Source organism: Lepidochelys kempii, chromosome 4 (assembly GCF_965140265.1).
Source record: "Lepidochelys kempii isolate rLepKem1 chromosome 4, rLepKem1.hap2, whole genome shotgun sequence".
In the NCBI taxonomy this organism is placed as follows: Eukaryota; Metazoa; Chordata; order Testudines; family Cheloniidae; genus Lepidochelys; species Lepidochelys kempii.
The window spans coordinates 84,412,119-84,439,823 of NC_133259.1; the positions used below are offsets into that span (position 1 = coordinate 84,412,119).

The 27,705-nt window shown below is 39.7% G+C and overlaps 3 protein-coding genes across 8 annotated transcripts in view; 2 read left to right on the forward strand and 1 right to left on the reverse strand.

The window, feature by feature from the left end:
- The window catches only part of MTMR7 (myotubularin related protein 7), a 90,979-nt gene extending 87,555 nt beyond the window's left edge, over positions 1-3,424 (forward strand). The window contains exon 14 of the mRNA XM_073341923.1: positions 124-3,424. Coding sequence (XP_073198024.1) covers positions 124-480 — 357 coding nt within the window. The 3' untranslated portion in view covers positions 481-3,424. The remainder of the gene's footprint in view (positions 1-123) is intronic.
- On the reverse strand, positions 637-25,646 carry VPS37A (VPS37A subunit of ESCRT-I). Of its 4 annotated transcripts, none has more exons than XM_073341926.1 (12): positions 25,331-25,644; positions 20,180-20,254; positions 18,724-18,838; positions 16,557-16,657; positions 15,259-15,466; positions 14,978-15,048; positions 13,302-13,429; positions 13,160-13,218; positions 13,010-13,078; positions 9,254-9,397; positions 7,975-8,055; positions 637-7,651 (listed from the first exon to the last, which is right to left on the reverse strand). In XM_073341926.1, exons 1-11 carry the CDS (start codon positions 25,456-25,458, stop codon positions 7,975-7,977), a joined length of 1,179 nt encoding a protein of 392 aa, XP_073198027.1. In that variant the 5' UTR covers positions 25,459-25,644; the 3' UTR covers positions 637-7,651. The 4 variants fall into 4 exon arrangements, with proteins under 4 accessions (XP_073198027.1, XP_073198025.1, XP_073198028.1 ...); XM_073341924.1 differs by having other exon boundaries at positions 9,254-9,415; XM_073341927.1 differs by lacking the exons at positions 637-7,651; positions 7,975-8,055; positions 9,254-9,397 and adding an exon at positions 9,611-11,217 and having other exon boundaries at positions 25,331-25,646.
- Positions 25,647-25,735: 89 nt separating this feature from the next.
- Positions 25,736-27,705, forward strand: part of CNOT7 (CCR4-NOT transcription complex subunit 7) — a 31,646-nt gene continuing 29,676 nt past the window's right edge. Inside the window, exons 1-2 of one of the 3 annotated variants that reach the window (XM_073341934.1) lie at positions 25,736-25,760; positions 27,339-27,539. In XM_073341934.1, the coding sequence (XP_073198035.1) occupies positions 27,423-27,539 (117 nt within the window). In that variant the 5' untranslated portion in view covers positions 25,736-25,760; positions 27,339-27,422. The other 2 variants (XM_073341932.1, XM_073341933.1) reach the window with 2 other exon arrangements.

Here is a 27,705-nt window from a genome sequence, read left to right on the forward strand (position 1 = left end):
GTCAGATTTTGACCTCAAGTATTTACATTGTGCCCATCACCAGGGTACACAAGAGCAGAATTGGGCCCGAAACTTGTGCGTGTGTGTGTGTGTAATATATAAACTATATTGTTTCTCTTTCAGAGATTGGCAGATCTCAAAAAAGTGCAGTTAAACAATAGAAAAGAAAACTCTAAGCAACAAGACCAAAACACACATTTAGGGCTTTCTACCTCTAACAACAGCATAGCTAATACACCCCAGGATTACATTAACAGTGTGAAATCATTCCCATCCCGGAGCCCTTCACAAGGAGACGAAGAAGACTCAGCCCTGATTCTGACCCAGGACAACCTGAAAAGCTCTGATCCTGACCTATCAGCCATCAGTGATCAGGAGTCAGGTGTGGAAGATTTGAACTGCAGGTCCCCAAGCGGTGGTTGCCTGCCTAGTGAAGATAGTGGCAAAGATTCAGATGAAGCGGTGTTTCTCACAGTCTGAAATGACATCTGTTCATCAGATGAAGAACAGGGACTGTCCTTGAACATTTTTAAAAAAAAATTCCAAAGAAAAGGAGCTGTGCAACTGTGTATGTAAAGGTCCAGGCAGAACAAGCACTTAATAGCTGTAATAAGACACAATGTTAAAGAAAGGTAATCTCTGCTATTATGAACATTTATTTAAGCCCCTTGCGGTTGCTTCTTTTAACCTTATCAGAGCCATACAGAATTATTCATTTATTTTTGCTTTCCAAATGTTATTTTTATATTTCCATAATTATGCCTACTGTACATAACTGTTTTTGTTGAGTATTTTTGCCTTGAAGGTAGCTGTGTACATTGTGGAAATATTGGGTTTGTTTCTCAAAATTTTCAAATTTAACAATTTTGTGAAAATTTTTCTATTAAAATCCTTTTAGCAAAGTAAAAGTAGAACTGAAGGAAGCAAATGAACAGGATTACTTGGGTGCGTAAATGGGACCCTGACCCTCCAGTTGGATCTGTGTGGGTGGGTCTTTGAGTAAAACTGGAAGAATATAAAAATAAACGCACAAACATTTTGGTAAACCATGACTTTGCACTGAATGATAGGCATCAGAGTTTACTTTATTTATGATTTGTATTACCATAGCTCCTAGGAGCCCAAGTCATGGAGCAGGACGCAACTGTTCTAGGCATTATATAAACATAGAACAAGGACAGTCTCCCCCCAAGGGTCTTACAATCTAAGTAACAAATAGCTTTGTTGTTTTTCTAGCCTTTACATAGTATTATTTCTATAATCATTCCAAAACAGACCAAAAAAGGGCAATTTTTAAAGACCACAGGTAAAATTTTCAAAAGTGCCTATGTCCCATTGACTTTCAATGAGACTTAGGGTAAAATTTCCAAAAGCACCTAAGGGCCTAAATTACTTTTTAAAATATTACCCCAAAACTGAAGTTAAAGGGATACTTTCAGTAGACGAGGCCCAGAAATTAGATATTGCAAAAAATATTTTCTCAAATCCTAATACTGATAGAAATGTCTTGTTTTAAAATAAATTCAATGAAGACATTTTCATCTGAATGTAAACTTTCTCTTGCTGTTGCATCTGATGAAGTGAGCTGTAGCTCACAAAAGCTTATGCTCTAATAAATTGGTTAGTCTCTAAGGTGCCACAAGTACTCCTTTTCTTTTTTCTCTTGCTGTATTTGCCAACCCAAACATGGTTGAATATTACTAGGACATAAACCCTTTATGTGAAACGGACTAGAAATAAGTAATTTATTTTCATTGAATGAAATGGAAAAAAGCAACAAAGTATGCTGTTTAAAATGATTTTTTAAAACATCTATCCATTTTAATAACTTAACATCTTATTAGTAACAAAGGTCTGGAAATATGCAATTTTAAAAAATTAAAACTCTGTTTGAAACCAGTAAAATACTAACATTTTTGATTCTCTTGTTTATACTAAATTACTTTACTTTGTCTTTTATTTTATGTGCCAGCATTTACAATTGAATAATTTAAAAATCTTCTTGAAGTCCCTTTGGGCTTGAGCTATAGTTGAACATAAAATGGTAAAAGGTGCAAGTTTGCTTTAGTTATATTTCTTGTTAATCTTTCAAGAACAGGTTTTACAGGCAGAGTTTGCCTAGTCAGATGCCATAGCTATTCTTAAATTTGTTGATTTTTAATATATTTCTAGTAATTTAGTCCACTTTTGTAGGAAAGTTTTCATTCGGATAAGCAGCTTTGTGTGTAAAAAGACCGGCTAGCCCCCAGCCTCATAGGAGAGCTACCATAATTGGACAAAAGCGTAACTTGCTCTTATTTTAGCATTAAACTGAATGACCAGATCCTCAACTTGAATAAATCCTTGTAGCTCAATTGAAGTAAATGGAGCTATGTCAATTTATACTGTGCTGAGACTCTGGCCCTATATATATTTTAAAATGTTTATGCATTTTTAATAAATGAAAGTCCTGATTTTAATTGTACTTTGAAAAAGTGTATTTCACATTTTGAACATAAACTTTACAGCCTATGATGTTAAAGGAGATCTTGAATGAGTTTTCTTGAAGAAATATACACACAACAAGAACAACGATGCAAATACCTACACAACGAGAACAAGTGATGCAAATAGATTCTGCTTTAAAATACAAAAGAATAATAGTTTTCAGAGATTCTGGCAATATCATTGCACATTAAAATGTAACATTGCAGATTATGGTGTTACTCTGGGTGGTTAGACATATCTAGAAATAGATGCAAAACTTAAGTATGTTATATATGCAAAATGGAAGCACTAGCTTCATGTTGCTTGTGAAATTATTGTAATGATCTTTATAAGTAAAATATGACTGTTTTAGACACCCATCTTTATAGAGCAGTTCCCATTTGTATACCTTACAGTGCCTGGAACTTTGGTTTAGTCATTTTCATTGTAAATGTGTGTGTTGTAGCATTATACCAGCCTGATGAAAAATACTTTAAAAAAATAAACTGCAACTGTTGCATGTTGTTGAGTCACATTAGTGCATTAAAGAGAGGCTTGCTCACACAGCTTTGTAACATAAGGCTTAGGAAATTCAAGAGGCATATCAATTGGAATGAGAGATTCTCCCCCTCCCCCCCCATGTTCTCCTACATCAGATAGTCATTATCTCCATTTTTGCGGAAGACAGACGTGGCCACTATTATGAAATCCTGTTTTAGTCCCCCGATAACTGTTGCATGACTACTCTGTAATTTGAGACACAACACAATGAGTATGATGGGAGGAAGAAAGAAATTAAAATAACCATGTAATATAGGTTAACTGTTTATTGTGGCAGATGGTTCCAACAGTGAAATCCTGTTAAAATCAATAACCTCGTTCCCATTGAGTTTATTGGAGCCATGATTTCACCCATCTTTAATTTAATAATAATAAAAAAAATCCCTAAAAGCTGGTATCATTGGTTGTCTAACTTTTTTCCAAGCAGGATATGGAGTGGGAATTTGAAGGGGTGGGGTGGTAATTTCACAAATTAATTCATTTCTACACACAGAGGATGCATGGATGAAAGCATGGAGATGGCATGGGAGAAGCAAATAAAAAGAGGAATGATTGGGCATTAGTTGTGGAGCACACAATATAGTAAAAAACAAGACAGTTGGGAAAGGCTTTAAAGGTGAGGCGAAGAAATTTGAACGAGATGGCTCAAAACCAGAGGCAGGCAATGAAGGTTTTTAAAATAATCAAGGAGAGGAATTATGTGGTCAGAGCCATCAGCAAGAAAAAGAATGCTAGAAGCCATATTTTCAGTGGATGGGGCGAGAAGGTAGAAAGCAATGCTGGTTTGTGAGGCTGGAGATGAAGGTGCACTAGTACAGATGGGCAATGTGTCAAGAGACATGCACACATGTCAGTTTCATAATGAGAAGGCAGGATTTAGAGACTGTGTGGTACAAAGCACAGGGAGTTGAAAAAAAAAAAACCCAATTACAGGCCTACATGACGAGGAAGAATGTGGTGCCAGCAGTGATTAGAGGCTTTGTCTTCACTCAAGAAGTAACATGGGCTCTAATTTGGCTGATGCCCTTAACCTGGCTCCTGTGCACAAAACCCTCTCAGCCAAGCATAATATTGATTTACATCAGAGCAAACTGGCTTGTCCTAGGGTACAGGCTAAAGCCTTTGTGCTATTTACACATTGGTTAGTAACCTGCCAGTTTGCAGGGAATATGCAGGCCAAACCCCTCAAGCGCTTATAGCCCTGCACTGCCTTCCCACAATTCACTGGGAAAGAATCATAGCAACTTGGCTTACTGCAGCACTAAGAACTATGGGCTGTGTGATTAATTCCAAACCTGTTTATAATATGGTTATGCAACTGACCCAGCTAGTAACTTACAATCTGCTTATATTTAGTAAAGTCTGTTGCTCATAGTGCTGGTGGATAGAGTTGAAATTTGATAGTTATCAACCTGACTTTAAAATAAAAATGTGAAACAGATTGGGAAGTATATGGCAGATGTTAAAATGGCCCCTTTCAGGAGAGTGTAATCCCAGTGCGAGATCTTGTCAGCCAGGTATAGTTGTATATGAGACATTCCCAAAGGAACATATTTGACTTCGCTGCTTTATACTGCAGGTGGAAGAAATCTTTTCAATATATGAAATGTTACAACCCCTACACAGAGAATTCAGCTCTGCATTTCAGCTGTCAGTTGATCCAAAGGAGAAGGATAGAGATTTACATTAAATACAAAAGATTTTACTGCCGAGATAGAAGTTAATATAAGCTAGTTACCATTAAACTGCAAACAGAAATTAAATCAGTTACTGCAGTACAGAAGTAATCAACTAAAGTAGAAGAATAGTGATGACAAATTAGGTCCTCTGTTCCTATTTTGAAAATTACTGAACTGCATATTTACTGAATATCACCATTTTTCACTTGGTATAACACATCTGTATGCACTTTGTCACAAAGTGTGAGGCTACACAGTGCAGGCTGTCAGGCATTAGTCTGTCTCTCTTCTCTAATAGTACGTATTTCCTATAATAGTACGTATTTCCTAAAGTTTCATTAGGCCTAGAACATGCAATATTATAGAAAACAGACTTTCTATAGGCCCACAAGCAGCCTCCATGCTCCAGCACTCTCAATGGGACAGCTATTTCAAAGTGGAGTTGCAGTAAATCTACTTAAATGTACATGCACTACAAGGGAAAGGAAGAGGGAAATTGTGAGCTACTTATTGTTTTGAAAACCACACCTACATACTTTCATTAATCAGTGTGCAGAACATACTGTAAGGGCTACAAAGGAACTTAATATTTGGTTCAGGTGAAAAAAAAAAAAAAGGTCAGCCTGAAACAAAAATGTTTTGAAATTACTGGCAAACTAATATAAAAAAAAGTAGTGTCAAGCCAAAACATTTAAGTTTAGATTGAGGGTTTTTAAAAATAAAATTGAGGAAAATTCCAAAATATTTTTCTTAAACAAAAGTTGAACCATTTAACTTTCAGAAATGCTGAAGTAAACTGTTTCAACACTTCTGATGGGTGCCCCTTCCCAACTGAAATCAATTCAAATTCACCAACTGTTTTAGTGGACCAAATCTGCATTTTTCAGCAAAAAAAAAAAAAAAATTTGAGGCAAAACTTCTCCCAGCTGTACATTTTTAATGTTCAAATGTTTTTTGAGGATTAAAATGTGTAAGTCATCTTTCAGGGTAATGCTTTAAGTGGTACAAGGAATATAATAATCATATAGTCTCTTATTTGCCCAGCGCTTCTCATCCTGTAAGAGCTCTATCTGGTTTACAAACTGAAACTATGCCCAGAGATCACTTTGCCCACCACCATATTCAGCAGCTGTTTAAAACAGCACACCATGGTACAGAGGATAGAGAATAAGTTTTTCTAAATAAAACTGCCGGGCAACTATATGAATTTAAAAAGCACCCATCAACGTAATTTAAGTAAAAAGAATATTACCCCATTTGAAATTTGGGTAGCATATATGGTTTAACATTCCTACACTTGTAAGAAGTGCTAATGGATCTTTAATGACTACGAAGAGTCAGATTTAAGTTTTACCTCAAGCCCCTCCCCCCAAAAGAGCATTTCCAGGAACACAGTGGCTATATTAACACAATGCCGGGAGCATTCAATTCAGGACTGACTTAGAGGTTAGAGTGACACCTACTGGTATGAAACCTTTAGTACTGACCTGGTCTGACCCTGTTTAGCTTGTCAGATTTGACGGAATTAAGTAGTGTAGCTGTAGACTCAAGATCATGAAAAAAATTCTCTCTTTTCAGAAAGAGTCTAATGTTTTTCCACCCTGCTTCTCTTCACCTTGTCAGAAGAGGTGTGCGGGAGAGAGAGAACAAGATCAAGATTCCTGAAGAAAGTTACAACTATGATAGAAATAAAACAGAGAATTGCAGTAACTTAATCTATCCCAAAATTCAGGATGTAGCAAATGTATCTATTTCTCTAGAATCTGTATTTTTACTTCATGACTCAATTAATTGGTAAGATAGACCAGAAAAAAAGAATATTGTACCTTGGGCTCAGTTTTTCACCTGTAGAACATTATGCGGCCTTCGTAATTTTCCTGTTCATGCATTTTAAATATATATATCCCCTCCCCTCAAAGGGAGAGCACTTGACAGACAGGTCTCGTGATCAAAGGTCAAAGATCTAGAAATCACCAGATAAGAGTTCTATTCATGGCCCTTAACATGACTCTCTGCACAGCCACTGAAAAATCAGTTTCCTTGTATAGTAAATCCAGGTAATTACTACCTCAGAAGGGACTTGAGAATTAAATTAATGCTTATAAAGTGCTTTGTGTTTCTCAGATGAAAGACACTAAACACCACCAAAACTATGTAAAGAGGTGGCCTGACTTTTTTTTTTTTTTAAATGTTGTGCAACAACAAATTCCTTTGGTTTTGCTTAAAATGAAAGGTGATGTCTGGCTGACAGCTCTGTAGCTAGTTAGTGATGGGTGCCTTGTCACTTCAGAATGAAGAGTCCATTTGTACTTTTAGTATAATAGATATATCAGCAGTCTGTAAACATACTATTTTTCCAAAGCATCCGTTCCTTAAACTGACTCTACTTATCCAACAAGATGCAGGTAACGTTTAGTTTGATATTATTTGAAATAAAAATAAACTGGCATTGAACATTTTTGGCATCAAGGAAGGGAAGTCTGATATTTCACGGACAATGATAAAAAGCACTACCAATCTCCTCCCCACAAAGTTCACTATCCTCAAGAGTCTTCATAAAATAACCCAAGCAAATGTTTTAAATTCAAAATACAAAAGATATGAATTATGTTTTATAAAATGTACAAAGCTAGCCAAAGTTACATGTTTAGATATTTAATCTCTAAAGAATGGCTGGATAGCAGTAGGAACTTAAATATGGTAAGGACTATCAACAATAAATACAAGAAATATTAGTGCAAAGATTGCAATAGAAGGATTTCTTGAATAAAATGAGAATATAAAGAGTCATTCTAATTTGTACAAAACAGTCCCAGCACTGTATACAATCTGTTCTATAAATACAACCATTTACGATGAAATGCTTATTTGCAAATAGGTGTTAGAAAATGTGCTTTGTTGGGTTTGTTCACTCTTCTCTTGGCAGGTCTAGTTTGCAGGATAGTCTATGAAGACAAAAGTTTCTATAATTAGACAGCTTACCCCTAAAAAGCTATTTTGCAGCTCCTTCCCGCCCCCCAGTTACAGATACGTATTTCAGAAAGTAGATGTTCTCCCCAATCCACACTTTTTGAAGATACCAATTATTTCCTTCCTTTGTATAGAAACAGACAAACAAGGAATTTTGACTTGAAGTTGGTCTACATCCAGAAATGTTATGGGAAATACCAATAATTTTAACACGACGGTTTGCAGTTAGTAAATATAGAGTAAGTGCTATGAAGGTAATGCAAAGTGTGTGGGAATTTGTCTTCATGTAGCAGTTTACCTATAATGGAGCATGAAATTGGCTGTGCATTGTTATTGCCTGTTGAAGTTTCTCCTCTTTGGCTCTTCTACAGTGGCAAATCTAAAACACAAACAAAGTGGACCAGTTAGCTCTGAAAAGAATAACCTGCTGTGTTTTATTTTTGTATTTTACACACCCAATCCCTATTTCTTTTTTAGTTCAAAAGTTGCCTATTTCATGGAATCTTAAAAGAGAGACTGACCTGGGGACCACTTCCCCACCAGCAATTCCACCAAAATTCACTCATATTTGCAAGAACATTCCTGAAGCAGTTGCTTATGTAGAAAAGTAATTAGGAAAATATTTACAGTATCATTAGATGCCTTTACTATGATTTATCTTTTGAAAACAAGGACAGAGACGAAGAGCATGTGCAGTGATCATGAACCATATTTTAAGACTATCAATTTTAATTATTCTCTATTATTTCATCCTTAAAGGGTTAAGGAAATTTAAAAGTGATGAGGTTGAGACTCTTAACATAGCAGATTATTCTACAGATCCAGTCTCTTCCTTCCCCCTCTTTAAACTGGTTTTCTTCCTTATTTCTGTGCAAGAATAGAAGGACAATACTATATGTGGGAGAAATCACAGAAATGTAGTACTGGAAGGGACCTAAATAGGTCAACTAGTCCAGTCCCCTGCACTGAGTCAGGACTAAGTATTACCTAAATCACTCAAAATGTACACTCAAAGATACATTTCATTGCTCTTGCTCAAAAAATGGGATGGAAGACTACATTTCAGCACTCATACACATTTCTGTCCACCTTGTAACAATGATATTATGTCTCTGACAAAAAAATCAGTGCACACTCTCCCTTTTACAGTTTAGGGCACAAAAAAATATACATAGAGCAAAGAAAGTTACGGGGTCACTGCTATGTGAGTGTGGCAAAACCACAAGAGATGTAAGTCTCTGTCACAAAGCACCTTCTAAGATTAGGGGAACTGGGCATAATAAAAAGGGAGTATATAGAAGGCACATACAAGAATAACCTAGAGTCCAAGAACGTGAGAATGAATTTACAAGACTACAAACCATTTCTAAGGTTACGGACAATCTATATAATAAGATATGTTGCCATCTTGGAAGAATCAGAATAAATTAGTTAAGACTTTAAGAAGTGTGCAGCAGGTCACAGAATCCAGCATTCTGAATCACAGAACTGCTCCACTCTTAAAAGTGATAACTCAAGTACTGGTTTCATACACACCACTTGTACAATTCATTTCAGCTTGAGAGTATATTACATACTGTTCTCTTTTCCATGAAGCTACTAAGAAAGTCATCTATTTCCATTTTTCCTTCCAAGAAATCTTCTGCAATAGTGTCAGACTCCTCTTCGGCTTCATGAGCAGCTACTTTCAGTCTGGCCTGCAAAGCACTGGGACTGCAACTCTGAGGAAAAAAAGTTTCCTGCTAATCTTAAATAATCATAGAAAACCACGTTTATACACCAGACCCTCGCTAGAACGCAGGATTTGGGATCCATGCCAAGTACTGTGTTATAGCGGGGACCACGTTAAAATGAAATTACCGTATACAGTAAATGTCACATCCATAAAGTAAAGAAAACCTTAGAAAATAATCTCCTACTTGAAGGAAACAATAAACGAGAAAAAAAGTGTTGCTTTATTAGAGATTTAAAGTAGACATTACAATAAACTAGTCTAGTTTTTCTTAAAAGAGTCGGTGAGATGCTTTCGCTTCTTGCTGCTGTGCTGCTTCTGCTTAGCAAACTGCAAAAGACTATGTAGCTGTAGAATTTTTTTGGCTCAACGTCTTGCGTCTCAAACCATCTCAAAGCAGTCTCTAACCCAGCTACAGTCGCAGCGGATGTTGGAATGATGTCCACTTCATCTTCCTCTTCTTCCACCGCGAAGGCCAATTCTTCAGCTTCTGGAATGTTGTTTGGTTGTACCGCCTGAAGAATTTGGTCATCCATTAGACTTTCAGCAACGGGACAAAATTCTTCTGCTTCATTGTTGCCTCTTATCCAGGACTCAATATTTTGTGGCAGAACAGTTACCCCGAGCCCAGACAGTTGCTGGCACAGCTCCTGCATCCACTCCATGTCTGTTCTTCCAACTTCCTCCTCTGTAAATCCCTCGAAGTCGAATTCCTCGTCAGACTGTCATCTGCTTTCTTCATTTTCTTCCAGGAGCAGGTGGCCAAACGACACTCTCAGTCCCACCATCCAACAGCAGTTTATCGTTTCAGCACATAATAAATTCCAGGAATCGCTGCCAATGTAAAAGAAGTCTTTTATAGTCAACTTCTTCAGGAAATCGGTGACAGACAACTTGCTTTCTATCATTTGTCGTACCAAGTTCCGTCGCTAGTGCTGCTTAAAAATGGCGATAACACCTTGATCAAGTGGCTAGATTTTGGAAGTCGTGTTTTCAGGTAAGTATTGAACCCGTATTTTACGGTCATGGGTTCTGAGTCTTTCGGCTGGAGGATGCGCTGGACAGTTGTCTAGCAAAAGAACTGCCTTTTCTTCTAAGCGTTTTGCCCGCAAATGCTTTTGCGCAGAAGGGACAAATTCGGTGAAGAAACATTGTTCAAAAATCTCTCCTCATCCAGGAATTTTTGGAGTTCTTGTAAGAAAATGGCAGGCAATTCACATTTACGTGATGAAAGCACCAAGGCATGCGAGACTTTCCAATGCACAATGGTTTTAATTTATGGTTGCCTGTTGCATTCACACAAAACAATAAAGTAAGGTGATCTTTTGCCTGTTTATATCCTTCTTTCTTATATTCATCTTTTCTGACAGCCAGGGTTTTATCAGCCAACATTTTATAATAAATTTCTGTTTTGTCTGCATTGTAAACCTGTTCCTCTGAATAACCCTCTGCCTGTAAAATTTCCCTCAGCTTCGCAGGGTATGATTGTGCGTCGTCGTCACAATCGGACCAGAGATTGGAATGCCTTTCTGCTGTTCTTGCACAAACCATGGGTACACCACAGAATCAAGATTGGCATCATTCGCTAAATGGGCTCGTTTTCTTTGAAGGCCATGCTCTTCATCCAGGTTATGAATGTAAGTTCCGAGCTCGTCAGTATTCTTTAGCCATCCACAAAAGATGAACTCGTTGATGCCAATATCGCGGCTAATCTTTGCCTGGGTTTTGCAATTTTTAAGTTGTTCGATAGCTTCCAATTTCTCCTGCACCGAGTAAGCCTTCCTTTTGCCCGACATTTTTGACATCTTCCTAAAGATAAATACAGTACTGTACCTGTAAATTTTTGTTACATTACATTGGTATGGCGTTCTATGCCTACAGCAATCGTCTTAGGGCTTGTCTACACTACCGCACGGGGTCGATCTAAGATACGCAACTTCAGCTACGTGACTAAGCTGATGCTCTCCCATCGACTGCGCTTGTGCTCCTCATTCTGATGGCATACTAGAGTCGACAGGAGAGAGCTCAGCGGTCGATTTAATAAGGTGAAAAAAAAATTGTACTGTACTTAAATTTGGGATCCATGACTGCAACCGCGTTATATCCAAATTTCCGTTATACAGATGCGCGTTCTAGCGAGGGTCCGGTGTATTACACAAGGTAGATAAAGGAATGCATGAAAACAGCTTAATGGGTGTGGGAGAGAACATTACTGTAGTATCTTAAAATTAAGACTGCTAAGCAACTTAGAAATTTGCCACCTACAGGAATCAGTGAATGTTTAAATTGATTAAAAAAAAATCTAGACGGGAACACAGAATGAAGACAACATTTGGAAGAGTAGCTGATTTGGGCTGACTTACCCTTACACCTGGGCAGAGCTCCACTGATTTCAGTGATGCTGTGTGTGGTTGTTAAAGCCCACCCTCACAGATCTGACTGCAGGGTCCCCAAGGCCTTTGAGATCACTGTTTCTAGAAGTCATTATTAAAAGATGCTCTAAAGCAAAATATAGAAAGTAATCAATAGGCTTCACACTTGAAGTTCACGCCAGAAACGTAAGGACTGGTCACAAACCTGAGTAAGTGGAGCCAGGTGAAAGTACAAAATCTTTATAATCATGGTTTTCAGATACCTTTGGAATAAAACTGACTGAACAATTTAGTTTACTTTTTCTAGTTCAAAAAAGTTTATTCTCCTAGTCCCAACAACATGCTTGTATCTGTAACTTGGTATCTACGTGAAACAAAGAACTGAATGCATCAAGACAAAGGGAAATTTAAGCTGAACATACTGGTATTTTTCCTGAAGAAACACCAATTTGACAAAGAGGAAAAGTTTTATGGCAGCTCAAAACCAACTTTTAAGCTAACCAATTCCATTCACCTTTTCTTTATCCAGCTAGGCTCAAAGTCAATTACACTGGCCTCATCTCTTTTTTTGAAACACACTTTAGCTTTGAAAATAGTCAAGTCTTGTTAAACTGCGATACTGATATTACGTGAGAATGGTTCACTTATAGTTGGTACTTTTATACATATTATGCGGAGAACTAAGCTGGACTTCAGCCCTGGTGTTCCTTCTCCTGAAGTAAGTTTATAGTGTCTGGCCTAGAACTCTTAACCAGGTTTTAACTGTGTTCTTGATTTTATTACCTCGTCTGTTACAACTCCTCCCATCATAACAAAGAGTTTGATTAAGTCATCCTGCTAACTGGTTTAGTTAATGGATTTTTTTTGGGGGAGGGGGTGTCAATCTTTCTCCCCAATACCTGCCTTTGACCAAATTTGTCAGGAACAATTCTAATGGCACTATCACTCAGCATCTGAGAGATTTTTTGCTACTGTACCACTGAATGTGAAATAGGATTTGGTTGTACTACTACCGTCTGTTTTGTTTTTAAGCTAACTTTACACCTAAGAATTGACTGTCGCAGAAATATTACATAGCTCCACTTTACTCAAATCATGGGAGCCATGCAGACTCATATAAAAGCAGAATCTGGCCAGAATAATATTCTTTACAATTTTTATTATACTTTTGTCCATAGTTTGCAGTATGTTATTCAAAAGTCAACATGAAATTAAAAAAAAAGTTATACCTCACTAAGCTCATGCTGTCTTTGCATCTTCTTTTCAAAGGTGGCTTTCATCTGAGTAAGATGTTCATACTAGGGGGGGAAAAAGATTTCTTAAATACAAAGAACATTTCAGCTATTCCTTTTCCAGAAAATTTATTTTCATTCACTTACTTTATCAAGCACTGTTTGCCTTTTTGCCTCTAGACTGGGTTCCAACAGTAAATTTTTTTCTGTAAAATAAATAAGCTGTTTAATTTTAAGAGACTATGGTTCTGAAAACACACCCATAGTTATGAATATGTTGAAGTCTTACTTGCTAACTCTTCAATGCTTTTCACTAAGTCATCTTTATCCACTATGATTTGCTTCAGCTGGGGCAGATTCACAAACTGTTCCAGCAAAATATCCTCTTGCTCATTCATATCTGTCAGTTGTGGTATACTGGATTTAAAAAAAAAAAAAAAAAAAGGATATACAGCAAAAAGGCCAATCAAAAATGAAAGCTAGTAACTTATTTGGGATTTCTTTTCCTCCAGCAAAGAAGCCATGTTGTTTTATCTTTTCTTACACTGGACTCTACCATCTGCAGTGGACAGGCTTTGAAAGGTGGTATTAGGGCATGGCTACACTGGAAACTTCGGGAGCACTCCCACAATTGCGCTTTGAAGTGCGAGTGTGGTTGCGTGTGAGCACTGGGAGAGAGCTCTCCCAGCGCTCCTGGTAATTCACCTCCATGAGGGGATTAGCTCCAAGCCTCGGAGCCGGTTTACACTAGCGCTTTAAAGTGCTCTAACTTGCTGCACTCGGGAGGGTGATTTTTCACACCCCCGAGCCAGCAAGTTAGAGTGCTATAAAATATAAGTGTAGCCAAGCCCTTAGTGTCTTTAGTTTCAATCTTTACTTCCTTAATGTGCTCCTGAATGTGTTATCTATTTCTGATGCAACACAATTTGAGAAATTAGACTAGAAACATCACATTGTTGGCAAATTCTGAAGCGCTATGGAAAAGCTTAGAAGATGATACATTGAGTCCACATTTCTCTTTAGTCATCTTGGAAGGCTCAGACTTGCTGGTAATGTTTCTTTAAAAAAAAAAAGAAAGAAAAGAAACCAAAACCCCTTTGCTATATATTAAACATATGCTACTAGTGCTTACAAGCCTCATATCTAAACTGCTTGTTGATACACCCTTAAGGAATTCTCTGTTTCCAGAGACACTAAAACTGTTGTTCATCCTGCCAAACCTGGAAATGTATAGGAAAGGTCAACTGATTTGCATTCTACAAGAAAGAGTTTTTGGTTTAGTCAACTATTAAGAGTAGGACATCAGAGTGTGAGCAAATCCATTGTCTCAGACTAATTTTAACTGAAGAATGTATTTCTTTCAGACAGATATATCTGGCTTCAGAGGCTGTTTCAAAAGCCTGAAGGAAATTCTCCAGTGAAGGCTACTTGTTAATGCCTTGCCACAGCTTAAAAAACCAAAATCAGCCAAGTGGCAGTATGGATAAATGTTTATTGTAAGAGCAAGTATTTACAACATAAGTTATAAATATTCACAAAAGTGGAAGTCTTTTTTATGGGCGATTGCCCTAAATACAGTATATGCCTTCCTGCCTTTTTTGTGACTTTCATTTTCCAGATGTTACACTCATTGGGTGCCTGGTGATGCACAGGAAAACAGTTTGAAGGACACAGCAAGAGACTCTTTTATAGCTTGTCAGAGTAATGTAAGACAGCATTACCTATAGTTCCCAATATATTTTCCTATTAAAAACCCTGAGCAAGAAAAATACCTGAGTTAATAAAAAATGTCTAGCAACCTACAGAAACTAAGGAAGTCATGGTAAATATGAGTACTCTTTTCTCCTAATGAAACTTTTTGGTGGCTATCTAGCAACAAGAAAAAAAAAAAATCTTTTTCCAGTTCAAGCAGTAATTGTCATATGCATTACCACAAAGTAAACACTTTTCTCTCCAAGATCTTACCTTAATTCTGAGAGCTCTGGAAAAGCATCAGGAACATCAGGCATCTTGTAACTGAAGCCATTCTGGCCCACCTGAATTGAAGTTTAAAAGCATTATTTAAACTTTGAATAGTAATTTCTTTCTTTTGCTTCTAATCTCATCTAAAAAGCCCTTGCCATAGCAAGAATGGTTGCCTCTGCACACATCTGCCCTGAGAAGGATTTGTATTCAAATGTCTGGACTAGCTCTGAGGGATGTAGGTGTAGACTGCTTAAGTGATAAATCTCACTACACATACAAACCTGTAATAGTGCTTCTGTTGTTGGAACAGGTAATGGCAGGTCTGTGATCAAGCCATAGGATGGAGCAGCGGGTTTGTCTGTAGTGTAACCTGATTCAGCAACTGGCACAGAGGCTATAGATCTATTTGTTTCTTGTGGTGGGTATGGAGGAAGAAACGGAAAACCCTGAGGAGTATAATGAGGCATTCCAGCTGGTTTACTGTAAAGACTAAAAAAAAATTACCATCAGCAACTAATTGTTTACTCTTCATTTATGATATTTTAAAAATACATCTGAAATTACTAGCGCACATGCAAGGTACATGGTTGTTGAGCTTTTGAAGTAGTACACAAGTATTTATTATCTTAAAAGTAATAATAAAAATGAGAATAAAAAAATAATTCTGAGGGAGATACTTTACCATATGTTGCTATTTATACAATATTTAGAAAGTTTTTCATAATGCAGTAAGCTCAATTGTCTCAGTTATATGCTCTCAGATTTGATATAGAGCCAATTGTAAATGTAAACTCAAGTTTTATGCTTCTCAGAAGTTTGTGAAAACATCAGTTTAAACCTGGTTTCCACTAAGAAGCCCTTAAAAAAAATGAGTTGCAATGTCTATTAGGGTTTATTCACCCTACAAAACTTAAGAGCATCAGTAACAGATAAAGCTTTTAAGCAGTTTCTGAAGTGATTAACTTTTTTTTAAATTCAAAATTGCATATGATATTGCTTGTCTGTGATCAATAATTTCTGAAGTATGGACAAGGCTATAGTGTCATTTGTGAATCTGTCCAATAGATAATATTTTAATCTAATTATCTATTGGACAGATTCACAAATGAATTAAAGAAAAGTTGCCTTCTAGTTTGGGAGTTTCAGATCCTGAGGTAATCAGCAGGGCACCCAGGAACAAACAACTACTTACAGGAATCATTGCCTGAAGTGCTTGTTTTGCTAGTGGTACACATTCATTAATCTTCAGAAACATAAAAGCACTAAAGTCAAACTAACATGCTAATACAGGAAAGCCAACTATATTTATCATTTTAAAATTGACCCGAAGTGGCCAGATCCATACAAATCAATTAGCTGAATTATACATTTCCAGCCTGAAACAAAACCATTCTTTGGACATTTTGCCTCTCCTTCAACTAATTTACATACTAATTGTTTCCAGTTTGTTCCTTGACATACTGTTACATTCATACATTTCCTAAGAAAATCTAAAGATTAATCTGGAAATTGCTTGTCCAGGTTTTGCATACACTTGAAAATGGTCTGATTTCTCAATTTTACCTTTATGTATACTTACTATGGAAATGACGTTGAGCTAGGAGCCAAAACTGGAGGATTCTTCCAAAACTCATCCAGTAAACTCTGAATAATTTTTCCAAGGTCAGAGTGCATTGTGAACTGGTAGAGAACAAAATCTATATTATATTTAGCACTCCTAAAGTATCAAAGAAGCTCACCAAAAAAAAAGTACATGAATGCAATTGTGACGTCATTGACATAAACTGTGACTGTATAGATTGTTGCAACCAAGGTCACATAGTGACATCAAATTTTGTACAAAAGAGGTTAAGTAAGGTGTCTATGACAAGGTTATGATTTGCTGGTTATGTTTATGCTACCTGTATGCATGTATCATTTTTGTATTTAAAGTTATAAGTATTGGCTTTATACTGCCTGTATTTCAAACTTGTGCTATGCTTCTGGGTGACATCCCAGACAATTTGGCATCAGCACTGCCTAGCCTGCTTGATGGCCCATTAAGGGCCATCAGCTATACAGCTGACCCATTGAGAGAAGGCAGATATACCTTGTGACTCAGCAAGGCATGCAGGGACATGCCAATGGACAGAACTCTAAAGTTTTTCCATGCCATGTGCTAGGTAGCTTGTTTTTGGAACAAAGGAAGCACAGGCTACATGGCAAGAAGACTATAAAAGGCAGCTGCATCTCCTCCATCTTGTCTTCAATCCTGTTTTTTACCTCTGGAGGAACTTTGCTACACTGAAGCTCTGAACAAAGCCACTGAATGACCCATCCAAGCTGTGGATGTACTCCAGAGACTTGATTTGAACTTGCAGTTTATTCCATCACTGCTACAAGCCTGAACCAAGAACTTTGCCATTACTGTATGTAATTGATTCCATTTAACCAATTTTAACTTTCATCTATATCTCATTCTTTTATGAATAAACCTTTACATTTTAGATTCTAAAGAATTGGCAACAGTGTGATTTGTGGGTAAGGTCTGACTTATATATTGACCTGGGTCTGGGGCTTGGCCCTTTGGGATCGGGAGAACTTTTTTTTTTTTTTTTTTACTGGGGTATTGGTTTTCAGAACTATTCGTCCCCATCACGAGTGGTGACACTGGGAAACTGGAGTGTCTAAGGGAATTGCTTGTATGACTTATGGTTAGCCAGTGGGGTGAGACCGAAGTCCTCTCTGTTTGGCTGGTTTGGTGTGCCTTAATAGTAAAGGAAACCCAGCCTTGGGCTGTAACTGTCCTGCTCTAAGCAATTTGTCCTGAACTGATACTTTCAGCTGTGTCCCGCCAGAGGCCGCATCATTATTCATATGATATTGTTGTATGCCTAAACATGAGTTATAACTCATGTATAATTGCATCCACATTAGAAGGTTGTATAACAGTACAGAAACAGATCATTAAAGTGGTAACTCAAAATGTGTGTAAACAAGCCCTTAGCATTTTTAATAAGTCATTTCTTTAAGAGTTGAAGCCTCCTGAGCTGAGAGTGGGTACTGGAAATCTATGCATATCTTCCATTATCAGATATGGGCTATCTATATATGGAATTGTTTCATAGAAAAATGACTAAACAGACCTAATGCTCATCTGAAAGCTCAATAAGTTAACACATTAATCTGAAATAAAAAGCCATTCAAATAGTCAAAACTACAAAATTGGCTCTGTTATTTCTAAGTATCCAAAAATGACTGGGAATTTCCTAGAAAGAATTTTCTACTAAATGAACTGGAGTAAAACAACTCTGATATACATACATATACACACACACACCCTGGCAGAGAAAACACAATATGTCTTTCATTTGTTATCTAGGATAGGTAACATCTTTAAGACCTGCTTAGTGTTGCATGCATCAGTAAATTGCAAAGTAATCTAATTTTAGATTACAACAATTTCACAACAAAGCAGGAAGATGTCTTTGCAAATCAGACTTAAGTCACAACACATGGTGCTATCCATATTTAAGAAACCCTACAGTAACCCTCCAAGTCACTGAAGCTTACAGCAGTGCAATAGAAGTTGTTCTGAGTGATTATTCAGAAATATTGTGGGTTTTTCTGTTTTTACACAAAGCACATATAGATTAAGTTTTCTATTCCTAGTAATTTGTTATTAGATGTACTAGAGAAGTCAGAGTGCTACATATATGAAATCTGCTATATAACCGTTAGGGTGTGACATTATGAATTATACATACATTGCTTATTAATGGACATGCCACATACACTCCTTGTTTGTCCATTAAGTGATGTCTTACTGGTGGGAAAACACTGATCACCGGTTTTTCCTGAGGAAACTGAGGAGGAAGCAAGCTGTAAACACAAAAATACTTTATTATTATTGGCATTTTTAACTGTCTATTATAAGCTTGTCTTATTAAGAATGTGTTGCATTAAGAAAAAATATCAGATTATCCTACTTCCTAACAGGAAAAACTACGGAGACAGAGTGAGGTGCACAAGAGGGATTTTTACTTCAGGTATATATTACTAAATTTGTGGGAAAAAAAAGAGACAGTAACATGAGTAGTGACCTCTTTGAATATGTCTTTTCTGGGATCAGATCAGTTTAAACAGCAGGAAAAAAAACTGCATCATGTCTCTTCAATAAAAGGAAGAGAATGTTAATCAGAATGTTAAATGGCACCGAGGAAGGCAACTGAACTGAGAAAAGGAGAGAGCAGATTGTACTCTCCAGTGCAGCTGAATAGGCTTAAATACCTCCATGGTGTTTTGGGATATACAAACTTTGGGCTTGCTTACAACAGGAGACTCACTGCAGCAAGCCAGGGTGTGAATCTACCACTTGCATTGCGGACCCTCCAATGCCCTAAAAGTTTGGTAGTGCACTTATACATACTCCTGTTTCAAACACCAGCATGTGAAAGGTTTCAGAGTAACAGCCGTGTTAGTCTGTATTTGCAAAAAGAAAAGGAGTACTTGTGGCACCTTAGAGACTAACCAATTTATTTGAGCATAAGCTTTCATGAGCTACAGCTCACTTCAAGCATGTGAAAGTACACTATGGAACTTTCAGTGCACTGGAACAGGGTCTACACAGGACATTACCATGTGGCAAGCTAGTGTGCCACAGAGTCACACCCTGGCTTGCCATACACTAATGTCCCACATAGACAAGCCCTTCGAGAGAAAAGGGCGATGCCCTGGGAACCACAGGAGAATTAGGTTCCGTGACCAGGCACCAGAGCAAATGCTCTAGGCTAAAGCAGTAAAAATGTGCAACTAAAACAGCCTAGGGTGCCAGAGACCATGGCATGCAAATTCAGAGTAAACACTGTAAAAAACTTAATTTACAGTAGAAAAGATGAATGAAATAATTATCTTGTATGACTGATGTTTTAGTACAGAAAATAAAGAGAATTAAAAGGAAAGTTTCTATTAGTAATTCAATTCAAACTTTAGAAACTGCTTGCCATTTTATGTGACTTAGCTTCCTGCTGAAAAAATGTAGGCTTGCTTTAGAACTGAGCCTGAAAATATGACATGTACTTTGAGCGTTTACTAGTACAGTAAAGATATGCACATCTGTAAGTGTTTGCGGGAATGGGGCCTTAAGTTTTATTATTGTTACTATTTACGAGGCAAGATTTTAAGTTCCTAAAGTTATGTTTAAGTAGATCTCACGCTACTCACACGTTAATATTAATGGTCAGGTTGTTTACGGTGAATGGCAACCTATATTCCACATCTTTCTGTATTTCGGCAATGCTATAAAGGAAAAAATTGTTAGAGTCCAATTAACAGTAGATCCAGACATTACTTTGATTTATTTTTCTACTATACTTGTAAAAAATGAAAGAAAACAAATTGTTGCAATTATTTAACATCTTCACAGAATGCTGACCTAGATAAAATGAAAAAGAGAAGGACAGTTGTGAACTGTTAAGATACGTGACTGCAGGCAGCTTACATAAAGGCACGAGAAAAATCCAGGCTTCGTAAATGTAATGTCATCTCCATTTCCCCAAAACATAATTAATCCTTCTAATTGCAAAGATAATCTTCATACTCTGAACAGATTCCTGGTTGCCTTTGTTTCAGTGTGCAGCCAAGCAGGCTGAAACAACAAGACTAAGGGCTTGTCTACACAATGCAGCTTTTAACGACAAGGCAGTGTCGACACAGCCTTGTTGCTAAAAGTCAGTGTGTGTAAATGCTTTTTGTTGGTACTTTGTCGGCACTTTTGCCGACAAAATACTTCCAGCCCTGCGAGCGGTGTTAGCTTTGTGAGCAGGAGAGTGCTCCTGCCGACAAAGCCACGTTCACACTGCAACTTGTGTCAGCAAAACTTTTGTCTTTTGCGGGGAAGGGGGGCTTTTTAAAGTACCCATGAAAGACAAAAGTTTTGTCAACAACTTCGCAGTGTGTGAACTTCTTGTCCTCGTTTATGATAAATTAAATACCCACTTCACCAATTCACTGCAACTTTTCCTATTAGCCTGTCAAAAGTGCTGTTCTATGGCTTTGCCATAATAGATGAATTTTATATAGCACATTTTATCTATAGTTGAAGCGCTATATAAGAGCTACGTGAGCTAGCTATAGAAAGAGTCATTCTTGCACAATTGTGTTACAGTCTATTTTAAGAGTTATTAAAATTTAGTACAATAAACCCATAGCATGTCATTTTTGACAGATTAATAGGGAAAGTGAAATACATATCTATAAAAGACACTTTCAAACTGGAAGTCATATTTAAAACAAAATGCCTTACTTGTGTTGCTAAAAGTATCTTGTTTGCTAATAAAAGAAGGTTATTCATCTTTTGTTATTGCACTACCACCACTATAATGTAAATTGATTAGTCACTCTGACCTGTTTCTAAAGTTTCTAAAGTTCTAAAGTTAAACTTTCTGTTTCACTTTCAGGTTCTCAGGCACAGGATCAGTGCTTCAATGCACAGATTATAAATAATGTAGAAATGTTTAAAGACAAAACAGTCATTCCTGTAGCAACTTCACAGATATTAACAGAAAAGTCTGAAATTTGGGGGAAAAACAATCACACGCTCCAAGATCTTCCTTTAGGGGACAGAGCAGTGATACTCATTGAAGGGCCACTACTTTAATGAAGTGGAATCTCATCGTGAAATAAGTAATTGTAAAAGATGTTCTGAAATTGTGTTTGACACTTGACTTTTGCAACATTCTCATTGTTGGCCTCTGAAACATACACATGGCATGCCTTTAGTCCATATAAAGTGCATCCAAAAACTCATCTTCACTGCCCATCAATTTAATTACATAACTCCCCACAATGGGTCTCCATCTACTATCACATGGAAATTAAGCTTCTCACCACCTCAAATCTTTCGTGTCAGGCTTTGCATTGTCCTCTGTTCCCTCTGCTCTGCCAGTGCTCCCAGTCTCGTCTGCCCATTTGTTAGCTTCTCTCAAAATCACCTCCATGCCTTCCTCTGCACTGTTCCCTAGGCATGATACACCCTCCCTGAACTACTCCACAAAGCTCCTGTCTTGTCCACATTTAAAGTTCCACTCTACCAAGCTGCTTACAATGAATCAAGCTGACTTGTACAAACTTGTAATGTATATATTATGCTGGCCAGGAGCTCTGCTAAAGTTAAATTTGAGATTAGTTTACTGTTTTACAGCCAATATTTCCAAGTTGTCTAAAATCCACATACTTACTCAGACTGCCTAGAAAATTTCTCTGCCTCATGGGGTATGGGGTAGGGCTAGTGGTCCAAATTTGAGCTCTTTTGCTCCAGATATAGAATCATAGAATATCAGGGTTGGAAGGGACCTCAGGAGGTCATCTAGTCCAACCCCCTGCTCAAAGCAGGACCAATCCCCAATTTTTGCCCCAGATCCCTAAATGGCCCCCTCAAGGATTGAACTCACAACCCTGGGTATAGCAGGCCAAAGCTCAAACCACTGAGCTATCCCTCCCCCCCAACATAGTCTGCCTAAAAAAGTCACAGGAATCAAATTTGTACAGTTCTTAGCTGATCAGTAGTAAAGATTATCTCATTATAACACTTTTTGGTGCAAATTTGGAGTCAAGGGATTCCTCAGATAGCACACTCCAAATAAGGAGCTGATTTCAATATTGAAAGTGCTCTAAAACTCAGAAGCATAATGAGTGTGTCTTGAAAACTGGTATTCCACAATTGGGTCTTGGGCAACCTTTAGCAGGAGGGGGAAGGAGAACACCCAATTAGATGAATGAGTCAGTTCACACTTCTGAGCGTGGCTGTTGTATTTATCTCCAGGTCCCAATTCATCTGAGACTGTCCAAATGAGTCAAATGGGCTACTTCACACCTTTGCAGCCCTCCTATTCCACAGAGGGTTGTACAGAGCCCCTTCCTTCTATATTAGCCCCCAAAGTGGAGTACAGAGTCTGGGACTCTGCTCCTCTCCACTCCCCCTTTGCTGCCTTACTGGTTACTATTTTCCTTCTTCCCTATGGCCCCTCCTGCTGTATCGGGGGCACTGAGTGGCTGGGAGAAAGGCAGAGCTGGTAGCAGAGTGTCAGGCTATGTTTACAGCAACAGGAGTGTTTCTCTGGTCATCCTAATGCTATCTACACCAGGGGTTATGTTGGCTTAACTATGCTGCACAGGGGTGTGGATTGTTCATACCCCACAGTGACATAGCTGAGTCAACCTAACTGTTTAGTATAGACCTGGCCGCAGCAAGGTGTACCCAGAAGCCTCCTTCTCTGCGCCCCCACTCACACACGCCCTCACTATCTCCACTTCCTCAAAATCAAGGAAAATTCACTGCCAGAAACTTTTTTAATGCAGAATTCCTTAACTCTTTATTTTCAGAGGTTTAAGTATAATTGCACTCGATGTTCTGGAAAGGTATACGGCATTGCCAGCCATCTTTAACTCTGTGTTAATGACATTTTTGGGCAGTGAATTGTATATGATTTGCCTATTTTTATTCACATTCTCTTTCCCCTAATTTCTGTCTACTTGTCTGTCCTTAGATCATGAGTTCCTCAGAACACGGACCATCCTTACGGAGTGTTTCGGAAAAGCCTAGCTCTTAGCAGGCACAACCTTAAACAAACAATAGCAGTATCTCAACATCTGAGTAACACCACAACTCGAGCATCACAATGAAGTATCAGGATATTATATCAGGATTTAGCGGTGCTCTGCAACTACTAAACTTAACTTTGTTCCCCTCTCTTGGCTCTTGAAAGGGAGTGTGGTTTTCTTCTCCTGCCCTGCATTCCTGTCCGGCTGATGGAAGAGGAAAAAGTTCTCTCCTCTGTTTCTCATGCCAGGTTCTTGAAGGGATCACGCTTTATCTGTTTAGCACTCTCTTGCACATCTTGAAAGTATGGTAATGCTTATGTGATCAGTGCAAATATGAATGCACCATGAGAACTGCACATGGCTCTAAAGCCACAAGTTGAGCAACACTGGGTTATAGTGCTGCAAGACTTATGTTTAAGAATACACATTTCCAGTTAAATTTAACTAGGCAAACCTAGTTTTGGATTCTTATAGACCAGAAGTTTTCAACCCATGGCTCACATGTGGCCCAATTAACACACAGCTGCGGCCTAGCTCAGCTGTGTGCAAAAGGTCACAGGCCGGTTCACCAGCTGCCTCCTGGCCCTGCATGGTGGGCTCGGGGTCTGGACTGCGGGCCTCTGCCCGGCCCCGCACAGCGGTAGTGTCAGGCTATGGGCTTCCCCCCTCCCCGGCTCTGCAGAGAGGCAGGGTTGGGCTGTGGGGTCCCGGCTGCCCTTCCCTCCTGCAGCAGCGGCAGGGTCAGGCTCTGGGGTCCTGCCTGCTCTTCCCCACTCCTGGCTCCGCACAGCAGCAGAATCAGGGTCTGGGGTCCTGGCTACCCCCTGGCCCTGCGCAGCAGCAGGGTCTGGGATTCCCACCCTGCGCTCTGCTCCTGGCTCCACTCTGAGACACTTTACTTTGATTCTTGTTATACCTTTCACCACTAAACAGAAGAGCCCTTTAGTTCCAGGTACTTGTGAAGGTACTAATACATCAGAACCATGATGCCTCACACTCTTCTCTTTGATAAAAGAACAAACTGAGCGTTAAGTTTCTCATTGTAAGACTTTGTCTACAGTAGGAGGGCTTTGCCAGGATAGTTACACTCGCAAAACCCACCAGTGTGGAGGCCATTCATATCGGTACAAAAATGTCCGTACTGATGCAGCTTAAGTTCAAGAGAATAAATTATATTGGTATAAACAGATATGCTAGTACAATTACTTCTACATTATGGCTTTCATAAGTGTCACAACTTTAGTCACTTCTGTTATGTTTTTGCATGGATATGAAAAAGGCAACAGATACCGCCACCTCATCTGAATTAGCAACAACATTCAATTGGCTACTTTTTATTCCTGAAGAGCCAAAATAAAGGAGGGCACAGCTGGTCTTCTGCATCGTTAACTGAACCGCTTAAGGAATAATTGGAGGGAAGGTCCGCCCTTTACAGACGTGCAAAGGCAAGGAAGGAGATGAGACTGCCCGGCTGTCACAGCGCCTAGCACTATCTCTGATGACGATGCAGGAGAAGGAAGCCCCCGGCTTGCCTCTCGTGTCCCAGGTGGACTTTGCAGGGCTAACAGTCACAGAACGGCTCCCCACAGCCCCGGACTCGCCAGCCCCTGGCGCGGCGCCGAGTAACTCTCGGGCGGCGGCTGCCCTGGGGCTCCGCGGAGAGCGAAGCAGACGCCGGAGGGAGGAGGGGAGGCAGGTACGGCCGGGCAGCCCGGGAGGGAAATAACGGGGGCGGCTCGGGGATGACTCCCGCCCCCCCCGCCGGTCACTCACGCGGAATGGGCGCTGCGCAGGGACTCGATCTGCCGCTGCTTCTGCTGCTGGAGGCCGGTGAGGGCGGGGAGCGGGGCCGCGGGGGACGAGGAGCCGCCGCCCTTGGACAGGGGGAACAGCCAGTTCATCCTCCCCGCGGCGCCCGGGCCACCCGCCGCCCCGAGGGGGAGAACGCCGCTCTGCCCGGCCGCTGGCGGTGCCGGTTTCGGTGCCCTCAGCCCTGGGCTCTGCTCGGAGACAGGAAGTAAGCAGCGCGAGCCACTGCCCTCTCAGACATCAACACACGCCCCGCGTGATTCGCCATACGTCATCACCGCTCGGCGGACGCACCTATTGAGACACGGCGGCGCTACTCCCGGAGTCGCTTGACGTGCCCCGGAACGCGGAGCGCGATTGGAGCCCGCCCGGGGTCAGGGGTCAGAATTGAAAGGTCAGGGCGCGGCGCGCGGAGATGATGTAATGGCTTTGTGCGGTGGGGGCGGCAGGTTCTGCGCTTCTCGGTGCGACTCGCTATTCTGGGGCCGCCTCCGCCGCCGCTGCCGGGTCCCAGGCAGACCCACCCCCACCCCAGGCCCGGCTCCGCCCAGCCCGTGTGAGCCCGGAGTAGGTGAGAGCGGGAGGGGCCTGGCTTCCGGGCGTGGTGGGCCGTGGGGATTCGGGCGGGAGGTTTTTAGGCGGTGGAGCTGGGCTGAGGGGTGCGGCCTGGGGGCTCCTCCGGTCCCCGTGGGGCGCGCGCCGCTCTCGGTTTTCAGTTCCCATGGGCGGAGCGGCCTCTGCTTGCGGTTTGGGTCCCGCGGCACCGGGCGCTGCAGCCCCTGACCCGCGCCGTGCTCCGTGTGGGCTGAAGGTAGCTGCCCTTGGGGAGGGTGGATCACGGACAGTGGGGGTTATGAAACTTCTGTCTGTTTTTATGAAACTTCTGCCTGTCTTTCAGTAGGATGCCATTTTTTAGACGCACTGAGCTGTAGGGCTGAAAGGTCTCTCTCGAGATCTAGTCCAGCCCCCAGCGCTGAGGCAGCACCAAGTAAGCTAGACCATCCCTGACAGTCCAAACTGTTCTTTAAAACCTCCAATGATGAGGCTTATGCAACCTTCCTTGAAAGGCTGGACCACAGGTCAACTACCATTATAGTTAGAAAGTATTTCCTAATATCTTACCAACATGTTTCTTGCTGCAGATTAAGCCCATTACTTTTTGTTCTGTCATCAGTAGACGTCCTGTTTATAACAGCCCTTAACATATTTGAAGACTGTTATCAGGTACCCCATCAGTCTTCTTTTCTCAAGATTAAATAGGTCCAGGTTTTTTAAAACCTTTCCTCATGAGTCAGGTTTTTCTAATTCTTTTATCACATTTGTTGCTATTCTCTGGACTCTTTTTTACTTGTCCACATCTTTCCTAAAGTGTGGCTCCCAGAATTGTACACAGGACTCAGCTGAGCCCTCACCAGCACCAAGCAGAGTGGGACATTAGCTCCCATTTCTTATGTACAGTGCACTTGTTAATACACTCCAGAATGATGCTAGCTTTTTTAGCAACTGGGTCACATTGTTGACTCATATCACTCAGTTTGTGATCCACTACTCTCCCAGATTCTTTTCAGCAGTACTTCTGCCTAGCCAGTTATTCCCTATTTTGTATTTGTGCATTTGATTTTTCCTTCATAAGTGAAATACCTTATACTTATCTTTACTGAATTTCATCTTGAGTTCAGACCAATTCTCTAATTAGTTAAGGTTGTTTTGAATTTTAATCCTGTCCTCCAAAGTGCTTGCAACCCCTCCCAGTGTGGTATCGTCTGCAAATTTTATAAGCCTACTATCCACTCCTTTATCCAAATTGCTAATGTAACTATTGAATAGTACCATGTTCATAAGCTTTCAGTGACTAACTTTTTCTTTCATTTGAGTTTCAGGAAAACTGTTGGATCTTGCTCTGAAATTTAAGGAAGCATTCTTTTTCAAATCATTGGGAATCAAAATTTGTATTTATGTTCTTGTCTTTTAGGTAAACAAATAAAATCTATTTTATGAAACTGACCCTCAATCAAGTATAACTCTTTGATGCCTGGTATCTAAATCCCCCCCCACTATGCCAGCAGCTACAGTAGATCATAGCCAAAGAATTTGTGAAGTTTGGGCTTGTAACCTGGATGAAGAAATGAAGAAAATTCGTCAAGTTATACGGAAGTATAATTATGTTGCCATGGTATGTCTATGACAGATCCCTATTTAGTGTACTACGTGGTCTTGTCATGTTTTCTCACTGGGTGAGGTAATATCTTATAGAGACACACAGCTGAGTAAGCTCGAAAGCTTGTCTCTCGCACCAGTAGAAGTTAGTCCAATAAAGGATATTACCTCACCTACCTTGT